Source organism: Danio aesculapii, chromosome 17 (genome assembly GCF_903798145.1).
Source record: "Danio aesculapii chromosome 17, fDanAes4.1, whole genome shotgun sequence".
Classification (NCBI taxonomy): Eukaryota; Metazoa; Chordata; class Actinopteri; order Cypriniformes; family Danionidae; genus Danio; species Danio aesculapii.
In genome coordinates this window covers 25,604,480-25,617,484 of record NC_079451.1, presented here as the reverse complement: position 1 = coordinate 25,617,484, position 13,005 = coordinate 25,604,480, and the positions used below count along the sequence as shown (strand labels likewise).

At 36.9% G+C, this 13,005-nt stretch overlaps 1 protein-coding gene across 2 annotated transcripts in view; it reads right to left on the bottom strand.

The window, feature by feature from the left end:
* Window positions 1–12,318, bottom strand: part of cnksr1 (connector enhancer of kinase suppressor of Ras 1) — a 56,529-nt gene extending 44,211 nt beyond the window's left edge. For both annotated transcript variants that reach the window (XM_056476966.1, XM_056476967.1), the window contains exons 1-4: window positions 12,099–12,318; window positions 9,332–9,489; window positions 1,731–1,933; window positions 1,520–1,604 (exon numbers count right to left, since the gene is read on the bottom strand). In XM_056476966.1, coding sequence (XP_056332941.1) covers window positions 1,520–1,604; window positions 1,731–1,933; window positions 9,332–9,489; window positions 12,099–12,150 — 498 coding nt within the window. In that variant the 5' untranslated portion in view covers window positions 12,151–12,318. The remainder of the gene's footprint in view (window positions 1–1,519; window positions 1,605–1,730; window positions 1,934–9,331; window positions 9,490–12,098) is intronic.
* Between the last annotated feature and the right edge of the window lie 687 nt (window positions 12,319–13,005).

Genomic DNA, 13,005 nt, shown 5'->3' with positions numbered 1-13,005 from the left:
GTCAGTTTCACTTTTATTAATTTAATCAACTACTTTGAACACAATGAGCCAGACTTTACAAACTATTCGAAGCACTTAAAGTATTCCCCTCAGAAGAATAAACTCAGTCGGAAGGATGAGAGAACAGAAACTCATTGTGAGAATAATTTTACAGAGCCGGTGAGTGAATGAAGTGTTTAATTCATCACTGAGACACAGCCCTCCGGTATCTGCGGACACTTCCAAAACGGCACAAAGGGAAGAAGTCAGTGCCTTGAGGATCTGTCTAATGTATTATTGAGCCTTTTCTAATTGATAATTTCAGCTAGGCCTACTTTGTGTGTGAAGAGCAGGTAATAACCCTCTCTACGCTAGTGTTGCAAATGCGATCTGCTGATCCAACAGAGACAGCGCAACATGATTTAGAAACTGCAATGAACTCCTTGTTGCAGGTCAGAATGAAGCCATTTAATGCAAAACTAAATGCATTTCTCCACTGATTATTTAAACTAATAGGAACAAATAGTCTTGGAGAAAGTTTTGTGTTGTCATAAACGAACGCGACACACAGTTTAAATTGTGAATGAATGGAGAATGATTGACAGGCACAGTGGAGAAAAGTGCTGAATTGAACATGAATTTAACCACTTGAATATTCATCTGTACTTCACATTAAACTATAGAATGGCTTCAGAACATTTGGGATATAGTAGCCTACATGACAACTTTCTAGTGCCTTATAATAAGCTACCTTCATGGCTTTTGTTGGCTTACAAATTACACAGAATATATTGCCCATGGCGCATTTGCTATTTACATGGCAGACTTTGTAAGTGGAAAAACTGAATGAACGAGAATGTCTATCTCAGCTCTTCAAAAAAGCAACGTGCCAACAATGCGCCTTAACCACCTTCTTTTTAGAGACCCATAAGTCCACAAAGTGGCGCAAATGGATTTGCAATTTAAACAACATGGTGCAAAACGTGAAAATTAGGTTTGTGCAGATCTGAAAATATCAACAAATCGCGTCAAACATGTCTTGCGCCTTATTGCACCGGGTATATGATAGGGCCCTCAGATTTTAGTGGCAAAATAGTGTGGCATAAGAGTTTTGAGCATAATAAGAAAGATTGTTGGTCAAACTGTATTTTAAGGTTCGATTCTTACAATAATAAACCATTAAATAAAGGGTTCCACACAATTCCTTCATGTTGTCCCAACACAAATCAATTAAGTTAACTTTAAGTGGATTGAACATACAACAATTAAGGTATCCCAAAAAACACAACTCATAAACTCATACTTTTCATTTTAAAAATAGATATTAATGAAGTAGTTATGTAGATATTGGTTAGGATTAGGATGTAGAATAAGATCATGCAGAATATGTGCTTTATTAATACATATACTGTAAACAGCCAATTTCTTATGTAATAAGCAAGTAATTAATAGTGAGAATTAATACTTAAACTAAAGTGTTACAAGTAGTTTTAAATCTAACAACAAATGTAAATCCTCCGACATTAATATTCACACTTACTTTATGCACAGCGGTGTCCAGATCTTTACACAGAGCGGCGACTTTCACATTTGCTGTGTATCCAGTCTGCTGTTCAAACTGATACCTGTAAATGACATGCATGTTATGGCTGAGAATGAGTGAAATATCACACCGATCTGCTACATGATTTATATATGATGAACCCATAGACATAAACATTGTTCTGTGGTGTAGATTGTGTGATCCTCACCTGTTGAGCACAGACACAAGTCCATTGGATGCTATAACGACGTCCACCACCGCTTGCAGTACCTGTTGTGGCAGAATGGTGGCACTCTGAGCATCATTGCTATTGACACGCCAGCGGCCCTGTATGCTCATCTGCAGAGTATGTGCCACTGCACGCAGCTTTTCCGTCAAACTTCGCAAACTATCACCCCCAACACTGTAGGTCTGCGCAGACATGGGAAAAAATTGGTGATTTAACATTTTAAATGTACTTCTACAACATCCTAAATAATAAAAGATCACCAGGAGTGTTTTATTAGCATGAATATGACAAACTGTAAAAAGATCAAAGACAAATCTCCACTTCCTTCCACTGTAGAGAAGGGAAGCCAAAATGTCACAGCTTGTTTGCTGTTATTTGGAATGCAGTAGTATCAAAATCCCACAGACTTGACAGCAAGCACACAATCATGAAACCACACCCACCATACCATTGCGATATAATTCCTGAAATAATATGTCTCCTGATTTTTGTACAGTAAAGGAAACTAGGCCTGTCACAATAATTAATATATCGATTTATCGCACAACACATGGACATGACCTCAATTATTTTTGGTGATGCAATATTTATCACTCATAAATAAAATACATAAAATACCAATTCTAGAAACATTTTAGCTGATTGTGCAACATTTCTATCTCTATTGGAGGTGTGAGTGTTAGCATGGTTAAAAACACTATAGTATTTACTGAAAATTATTTTAGTATATTTTCATGTGGATGTCTGACAAATGAAAATCGATTTGATACCAGATATGACAGCCTCTATTCATTTTTACCTTGCACTTTTTTGTTAAAATGTATTTTTGGATATGAGTTTTCACATTTCACATGCGTTTTCACATTGTGATTCCAGTGCCTGATTATTATAACTATGTCTGCGCAATAGCCTAGTGATTAACAAGCGGACCGATTCTGATTTTGACAGATTCGAATCCCAGCTTGAGGGCATCTCCTGACCCTACCCCCTTCTCTCTCTCCCCTTTGCTTCCGGTCTGATTGCTGACCCATCTAATAAATGCAAAAAGGCCAAAACTAAATCTTTTTTTAAAAAATTGTTAAAATTACTATACTAAATATTCTTAAGAATGAAATATTATGTGTTCTTTGGAAGAATGCACTTGCATTGTCATGATAATATGTTGTCATTCTTGCATAATATAATGAGTGGCATAAAATGGTCTTGAAAAAATGACAATAATTTAGTTTACCACAAAATATTTTGGTGCAATATATACAACAAAGGGCGACGCAGGTAGTGCTGCTGCCTCACAGCAAGAAGGTCGCTGGTTTGAGCCTCGGTTGGGTCAGTTGGCATTTCTGTGTTGAGTTTGCATGTTCTCCTCGCGTTCGCGTGGGTGCTCCGGTTTCCCTCACAAGTGCAAAGACATGCGGTACAGGTTAATTGGGTAAGCTAAATTGTCCATAGTGAGTGTGTATGGCTGTTTCCCAGTGATGGGTTGTGGCTGGAAGGGCATACGCTGCTTAAAAAAACATATGCTGGATAAGTTGGTGGTTCATTCTGCTGTGGCGACCCCAGATTAATAAAGGGACTAAGCCGAAAATAAAATGAATGAATGAATATACAACAAAAAATACATGAAAGGCCTAGTAAATGTACAGTATATCCCAGCATGCTGGAACGGGAGATTAGCATTATGGATGTACAACTGACAAATCTGCAGCAACTGCGTGATGCTATTATTTCAGGACCAAAATCTCTGAGGTATATTCCAGTACCTTGTTGAATCTATGCCACGAAGGCAGATCTGAAGGCAAAAGGGGGTCCAACCCGGTACTAGTAAGGTATACCTAATAAAGTGGCCAGTAAGAGTACAAATATTTATACTTTTTTCACTCAGCTTCTACTTTTAATCTTACTCTGAAATGTCATTACCTTTCCTTCTTCTTCTCTCTCTCTCCCACACACACACACACACTCAACCTCAGCATATCTAATGTCTTCAGTTCCCTCCAAATCCTCAGCGACCTTCGTCTCTGACTTCTAAACTTAAGCTTCGCAAACTTAAATAGAAAAATAATAGTTTCATTCTCCTGCGATTTTCTACATAGAAAACCATCTGCAGTTGAGCCTGACGTTTGCTGTTACGAAACACAGGGAGTTCTGGCACCATCAGGTTCACATTAATCCTCCCAGCGGGCAAAACATTTACAGCACATGGAGTCCATCCACTGTCAGCTCAGGAGAAGCTTCAGTCAACAAGCCAGAATCACATTTATGCTCAGAAAGTGAAGCAAAAAGACAGCACTATTCATAATTTCTTCAAGCTTGTAATGTACACTATATAAACCCATGACTTTGCAAAGCTGAGATGACAAAAGGCAAGCGCAGAAGTGGAAGCAGTTTAAAAAATTTAAATAGGCCAGGCATTTGTGGAAGAATGTTCTCTGAGATTTGGCTTGGGTTGTGTTAGTGTTACAGCTAAAGTCAGCAGGGTGAGCAACTCTCACAGACGTAATGGAATTCCCTGAGAGAGCGAGAGTAGTTCGGTCACAGGCTAATGCTAAAACCATTCATTCCAATTCTATGGGTGTTTAAATGAAGATCCTGACTGATTTAAGAGCAAAACAATCCCCTCCTTCATAACAAAGGCAGAGATGTATAAAGTACTAGAGACCCAGACTTAAGTAAAAGTACAAGTACTCTATCAAAAAGTGACTTGAGTAGAAGTAAAAGTGCTCTTTAAGCACCATACTTAAGTGGAAGTACTAAAGTATTCAACATTTTTTGTACTTAAGTATTGCAAGTAGTTTATTTCAAAATTTACTACTCAAGTACTGAAAGTAAAAGTACAAGTATTGTGTAATGTAGTTATTAAAGAATGCAGTCAAAAGACATCATATTGTTTTGTTTATTTTAAATCTCTTTTTGGGGGCACGTCATTAAGCAGAACGAAAAGAAACATGACTTACAATACTGTTTTTCTCTCACGCTTGAACCACAGATCTGGAAGATTATAACAGCTTTAACACACACCTTTCAAAGTTGTGTGTCACAAAAACAGTCCATAATCCACTCAAAACGCTATTGAAACCCATTTTCGGAGCACAAATTACTGGTTGTGAACGCTGTAAACGAACGTTCTAATTCAGTTGATTTTGATTTTATTGTAAAAAAAAGAAAACGTGTATATTACTGTGTTAAATGAAAATCTGAAATATTTTATGGCTTATGGCTATGATTTAGTATTCAAAAATGTTTCATTTTGATTATGTTTTAATTAAACTGGTCTTAAACTTCATATTTTTATAGTATATTTATTCATTCTGGTACTTTTACCATAAACCAACATCTCAACCATTTGGTAGAGGCTGATATTTTAGAAATTATGGGATGTGTTGGGGGAAAATGTATTGATTGTGTTAACTAGCGACATTAGGAGTTAAGAAATGCAATAAATAAAAAAATTCTATTGGTTTTTTTCTTGGTGTGACAGTTAAATGGTTACTTGTAATACAATTGTGTCCTTTAATACAGCAGTAAGATATACTGTATGAACTGTACCCTTAATTTGACCCGCTCAAAGAAAACACTCTTTCTGAATGTATCAAACAAAACTCATGCACAGAAGACAGCATGAGCATTTATAGCAAATAAACTAATGTAAATATTATCCCGCCTGCTTTTTAAACGCTGACAGGCGAGGTCTTACACCCCTTTGACTGGTTATTGTCTTCACCTTCTCAACAGAAAGGGCTGCTATCGGCTTTAGAAATGAAAGCGTTGTTCACTGATGGCGGGAAGAACAGCCGCGGTTACAGTCTATGTATGTATAATACGCGGTTATCACAGGTAATCTATAAAGTTACCTCACAAACAGGCCAGCGGGTCAAATGTCCAAAGTGAGAGAGGCAGAGATGGAGTCTCACAACATTTCTCTGTAGTAGTGAAATAGCGGCTCGTGTGCTGTGCCGCCTTCACTCGCCCTCGCGCCTCCGTCCTTCGCCATAGTATTGCGACACCGCACATAGGAGATAAATGACGTCAGTACGTAATAACCCGTTATGATCTATTACTGAACCGATATCGACCATTTTGACACCTCTAGTAACGAGTAACGATGCAGCTCATAAAAAATCTATCGGAGTAAAAGTATTAAACTCATCGAAAATATGTACTTAAGTAAAAGTGGAAGTATGAGAAAAAAACAATACTCCAGTAAAGTACAGATACTGCCTTTTAGTACTTAAGTACAGTAGTGAAGTAGTTCTACTTCGTTACTATACATCTCTGAACAAAGGCTCTATTACAGGCCTATGATACAGTACATAAACTGTCATTCTAATAATAGTTATACTAGGACTGAACGATATTGGAAAATGTAACAATAGGATATTTTGTTTGCAAAAATATATTGAGATATGAATTTCAGCAGAAGACTTGAATATTTTTAATTGTAACTAATTTATCATTTTACCTAACCCTGTTTCTGGAGCCACACCAACAGAACATTTTTGGATTTCTCCCTTATCTGATACATTTATTTAAGGTATTGCAGACTCTTCTAAAGTTGTGATGTGTTGATTCGGATGTGTTTGATTAGGGGGAGGTTGAAATTGTGTATTGTTGGTTTGCCTTCATGAACAGGGTTGAAAAACAATGTTCTAGCACATCAACCAGACATTTATAAAATTACACATCAACAAGCAAAGCAGTCCAGATGCAGAATGAACAAAACAGTCCAGAGGCAGAGTAAGCAAAACAGTTCAGATGCACAGTGATTAAAGCAGTCCAGAGGCAGAGTGAGCAAAGCAGTCCAGAGGCACAGTTAACAAAACAGTCCAGAGGCAGAGTGAACAGAACAATCCAGAGGCAGAGTGAACAGAACAATCCAGAGGCAGAGTGAGCAAAGCAGTCCAGAGGCAGAGTGAGCAAAGCAGTCCAGAGGCAGAGTGAGCAAAGCAGTCCAGAGGCAGAGTGAGCAAAGCAGTCCAGAGGCACAGTTAACAAAACAGTCCAGAGGCAGAGTGAACAAAACAATCCAGAGGCAGAGTGAACAAAACAATCCAGAGGCAGAGTGAACAAAGCAGTCCAGAGGCAGAGTGAACAAAGCAGTCCAGATGCAGAATGAACAAAGCAGTCCAGATGCAGAGTGAGCAAAGCAGTCTAGAGGCAGCGTGAACAAAGCAGTCCAAAGGCAGAGTGAACAAAGCAGTCCAGATGCAGAATGAACAAAGCAGTCCAGATACAGAGTGAGCAAAGCAGTCTAGAGGCAGAGTGAACAAAGCAGTCCAAAGGCGGAGTGAACAAAGCAGTCCAGATGCAGAATGAACAAAGCAGTCCAGAGGCAGAGTGAACAAATCAGTCCAGATGCAGAATGAACAAAGCAGTCCAGAGGCAGAGTGAACAAAACAGTCCAGAGGCAGAGTGAGCAAAGCAGTGCAGAGGCAGAGTGAACAAAGCAATCCAGAGGCAGAGTGAAAAAAGCAATCCAGAGGCAGAGTGAACAAAGCAGTCCAGAGGCAGAGTGAACAAATCAGTCCAGATGCAGAATGAACAAAGCAGTCCAGAGGCAGAGTGAACAAAACAGTCCAGAGGCAGAGTGAGCAAAGCAGTGCAGAGGCAGAGTGAACAAAGCAATCCAGAGGCAGAGTGAACAAAGCAATCCAGAGGCAGAGTGAAAAAAGCAATCCAGAGGCAGAGTGAACAAAGCAGTCCAGAGGCAGAGTGAACAAATCAGTCCAGATGCAGAATGAACAAAGCAGTCCAGAGGCAGAGTGAACAAAACAGTCCAGAGGCAGAGTGAGCAAAGCAGTGCAGAGGCAGAGTGAACAAAGCAATCCAGAGGCAGAGTGAAAAAAGCAGTCCAGAGGCAGAGTGAACAAAGCAGTCCAGAGGCAGAGTGACCAAAGCAGTCCAGATGCAGAGTGAACAAAACAGTCCAGAGGCAGAGTGAACAAAACAGTGCAGAGGCAGAGTGACCAAAGCAGTTCAGAGGCAGAGTGAACAAAGCAGTTTATTTTTCTTAAAATGTCAGAAAATCCTTAAAAATTATTATATCACTTAAAGCAACAAAAATACTTCCTACATTTTGTCAAAGTGCTTATCATTTATGTTTATTTAGAAATGTGCATTTAAACTGTAGGTTATTACAGTTTTATATATATAATGTAATGATATTAAAATTTTCAAAATATGAAAAATACTTAGTTTTAAATGCTAATTTATTATCATCCATCATAAAAAACAAACAAACAAACAACAAAAAATGGGAATCTGTTAAAACTTATAGGCAAATAGCCTATAGGCAAATAACAAACTGGCCAGCTCATTTCCTCAGTCACAATTTGTCCATTTAAATAATAAAAGCCTTTATTCTTCTTAAAGCATTCTTCTATTTGGTTATTTTCACAATTTTTCATGGCATTCTGTCAATCATAGGACAAATGAGCTCATATAGGGGTCAAATTCTGGACCAAACAAAATAAAAAATGTACAAGCATAGAAAGATACCATAAAAAGTTAAATATAAATAAAATAAACAGTTTTTATTGTTTTTTGAGGATTCTAACAGTATTCAAGTACAATAATTGAATGATCAAATGTAAAATAATAATGCATAGTCTCTGTTGTATAAATAATTCAATAAAATCTATCGTAATTAAAGTTATTTTGTTATACAGTTTCTAATGCCTGAATGCTTTGAAAATAAAGGTCACAATAAAGGTTTGAAAATACAGGTTTTGAGGTCACAGGCCTCAAAAACACATGCATATGATAAATCATAATCCAGAATCCAGACATATCCTGCGATGTGACTATTATGAATATTCACATTGCAGTATCAATGCTGAAACCATATATTGTGCAGCCCTAAGTCATCCATTCTTAACAGCAGATTATGAAATATCGGAAAGATTATAACAGTACAAACAAACACCTGTTTTCACAAATCACACACTCAAATCCAAACTTTATCCTCTTTAGAACTCTCCATTCAAATTAGTTGCTCAAAATAGAATCTAGTATTAAATAGGCTAAAATTAGTTATAATAAACATACTATGAATAATGGGATTATTTGGTCAATTGGTGGCATTCATCCTTAGAGTAAGGCTGCACAATATCTGAATTATAATAGACCAGGAGTTACAGAATTGTATTTCTACAGAATTTACATAATTTATACAACAAAAAAAAATTCTTATTTAGAATTTTTGTCTTGTTTCTAGTCCAAATATCTACATTTCAAAGAGGAATCAAGGCAAATAAATTTGTTTTTGTGAAAAGTGGGTACATTACATAGGTTTCCATTCATTTTATACGGTCCAAACCGTATATTGTATTGCCCTCACCCCACCCTACCCCTAAACCCAACCATCACAGGAGACAGTGTGCAGCTTTACTCTCTGATTAAACTCATCTTGTGGGATTTATAAGCTTTTTGAGAAATGAGGACGTCACCAATGTTCTCATATTTCACCTCCTTTTTGTAATACCTGTGTCATACCTATGTCGTTATATAGATTTGTGTCCTGATATGTCACAACAACACGTACACACACACGCACACACAAACACAATTCTAGAAGGTCCTACCAAAGCACAGAGTTTTTCCACAGCCTCCAATATGAGCTCTTGATGTCCAATTTTGTGCACTCCAATATTCTCCAGCCTGGAGGAAGAAAGCTGGAGCAGATCTGAGCCGGAGAGCTGCCATTCAGAGAGTGGGTACTGCTGTAGAGGAGCATCCAGACCTGAGGAACACACACAAAAATTTTAGACAGAATAATCAAAGTAAATAGGCACAGAAACATCATATTCACGTTCATGAACAGTTCTAATTAAAGTTCACCACATTGGTGGAGGTTAGGGGTAAGAATGTAAAAAATTATGGGAAAAATATAATAATTTAAATAATTTTAAAAAGTGGTTGATTTAATATGGATTATCAAGAGCCATAAATGTTTTTAACAGGATTTCGGCAGGTTTCACTAAGTCAAATTTAAGACTTTTTAAGATCTTCTTAAGACAATCAAGGATGACATTTTTATGACTTTTCTTAATGGCCCAGCAGAAGAAAAAAAAAAATACTTGCCCCATCTAGAAACAAATTCTAATTAGTCATTTTTGTCACATATTTTGCCAAATCAAGCAGACCCTAGTTGCACACATGCAAATTATTTTTCAACTTAATTTTTTCTGCTTTTGCCTCATAGCAATTTTATGTAAATAATTATAATGTTGTGTATATGTATTTATTTTACTTTTGTTTTATATCAAGCCACCCGTGGACAGGTGTTGAGAATTACCAAGTCTAATAAAACACTTAAACAAATGCATTTGGTTCGTCCAGTGTAATTGTGATGTCCATGTCAAAAAACAATAAATACAATAATATTAAAATAAATAAGAGTTTTGCTAAAAGTTTTATTGAGATGGATTGTTGATGATTGGACATTGGTTGGACCATTTGGGTAGCTTAACATAAACAAAGAAAATTAACAACAATATTTCAGTGAATTTATAAATTTTTAAGACCTAAAATTTAGTAATTTCATATGTATTAAAACTTGAACATGTGTATAAAACGTGTATAAAATTTAACTGAATCAAAACAAATGGGGGCATCTGATATGAATCAATAGCCAGCTTAATATGTTTATTATTATTATTATTATTATTATTATTATGTTTTTATTCAGCAAGGATGAATTAAAATGATTAACAGTAAAAACAAATTGAGAATTTTAGTTTTTAGTTTTCTACTTAAAATAAAAAATTGATTTATTTACTGAGTGTTTATATGTACCCAAGTGTGCACGTTTTTGCCATTGCATTATGAAAGACAAAATAACTTGAAGCATGATCCAGCGACCAATCCACACACAAAAACAGATAAAAAATAAAATCCATAGTCCCATTATAATGAAAGGAAATTAGTGGCATAACATGAAGAAAGTGACCAAGGAGCATCTGGGTCAAACACACTGAAGCTGTGTTGCAGCTGTTATTAAAGTCAACACACAACTGCTGTGTGTTTACTTTACAAAAAAACACCTTAAAGCTCTGATAGTACATTAGTGTCTGCTGTTAATTCTGGATTAATCAAGATTAAAATCTATCTGCAGAATTAAGATTTGTCATCTACAAACTGTGTATTTTAGTGTAAACTACTGCATGCTCATGTCTGTGTGAACCTCCTAGTGAACTTTCAGGGTATAAGCTTATTTCTCTGAGCTGGTGAAACACAAAGGTTCTGGGCCCTGAAGGAAATTCCTTTGTGTAAGTTTTTTTTACGCAATTACATCCACAGCCACAAGATCTCATAACTGTTTGACACCATTCTCTAGTCCAGACTCACAATACAGGTCGAGCATTTTACCATGATCCGTTCTACAAATATAACATGTAATCTAAAAGCATTGCATAAGGCTTTGCTATCATATAAGGCTTTGATGATATTTTTATTCTGCTCTGGAGATCTCATAAACTGATCTCTAAACAAGGATCCAAATGATCACAAGACAGCCTAATGCCCAACATTTGCCACTAAGACAAACAAACAAGTCAGGTGAGAGATACTACACTTAAAACATGGTTTAAGATGGAGAATCAGTATAACCACAATAAAACCATACAAATACATAATTTTCATGTTTAAACACCTTTACACTAAAATTATTACTGTTATGTCATCTAAACAAAAATTACATTAAACCACAGGGACTTTTTATTAGCTGGGATCTATATATTGAATAGGAAATACTACAGTATAAAATAAGCCCATAAAACAACAGAATAGGTACTGGCAGCTGTATAGTACTGAACATTACATTAACTACTGAAAGTTGCATATTTGAATGCAGTTTTCAAGGGGTTGATTTGTAATGTACGCGCAATAACACAGTAGCTAGCTAATAACGTAATTACGAAATAACGAAGCGACACAAACACGGTTGTAAAGTAATAACATTGTGGCGAGGACGAGCGTTAAAGCGAAACGACAGAACGTGGGTCAGAAAATGAGCAACAGAGACATGCGCGTTCTATGCGCTGAGGGCCAGTCTGAACTCGCCGAGAATGACAGCAGCAGATTTTATCGCTTTGCATAAGAGGAAAGACGCAACAATTCAGTGCTATTTGTGAAGTTAAATCGCCACTGGACTGACCAGCTGAGAGTTGGTTGCGGGCGAACGTTCAACAACAAACACAAACGCGCTTCCTCATTCCGCGAACACCTCCCGTTCCTTAAGGATTTGGGTTGTTCCTGTTATTCGGCCATCTCTCTTTCTGTCTGTCGACTGACATATAATCACCTGTCGGTCTTTAAAAACACAAACACACACATAAACCCAGCCCGTACCTTTAAGCCACTCGGTGACTTTCTCTGTACTCCATGACGCTACGGGCTCCATGATCTTAGGAGCATGAATTGAAATCCCTGAAGTGGATCAGAGTAAAGAAAAGTTCATCCTGCTGTCCGCCTGGCACACCTTCTTCAGGTAAAGCTGCGCTCTCGGCCAATGGTGTGCGCCGCTGCTGTGCGCGCGCACTGCGCCCGTCTCGGTCAACAGGGAGGGGTTCACGAAACTCTTTATTATGTGTCCTGAAGCCTGAATAAGTTTTCTCGGTTCGCCTGGATCCCTCCCTGAAATATTTCAAGTGTTTTGATCAGCGTAATTAACCCTTTGGGACCTTTATCTCATCCATTAATTTTAAATATACCATTTTTAAGTAAAGATATAGTAGACTGTAAAACCCAACAATCAACTTTATCAAATGAAATGAGTGTAGATAACTCAAAACTTAGTTATTTTACTAAGAGTTTCGAGCTCAGTGTTGAAGGTAAAAAGTTAATTAAATAGTTTATTACTTTAACTTAAATTGAGTAAGTTCACAGTACTTTATATTAGTTTTTAAATGGTTTGTTGCAAACGTTTCCTCAAACGGTTTAAGTTGCCTTAACTTATTGGGTTTTACAGTACTCAATTGGTTTGAGTTCTCTTTACTTATTAGGTTTTACTGTGCTCAAATTGCTTCGTTTACTCAAATGGATTAAGTTCGCAGTACTCATTAGCATTAGGGTTTGAACTTAAATGGTTTGTTGCAATCGGTTTCTTCATATAGGTTGAGTTACCTTAACGTTTTGGGTTTTACAGTGAATAAGAGTACCTCAAACCAACAAAAACTTTCTAAAAAAGTGGCTGGTTTGAGTTATTCTTTTCTAGCAGTACATAATACTTCACTGTAGCGCCTCCTACTGCCTATGT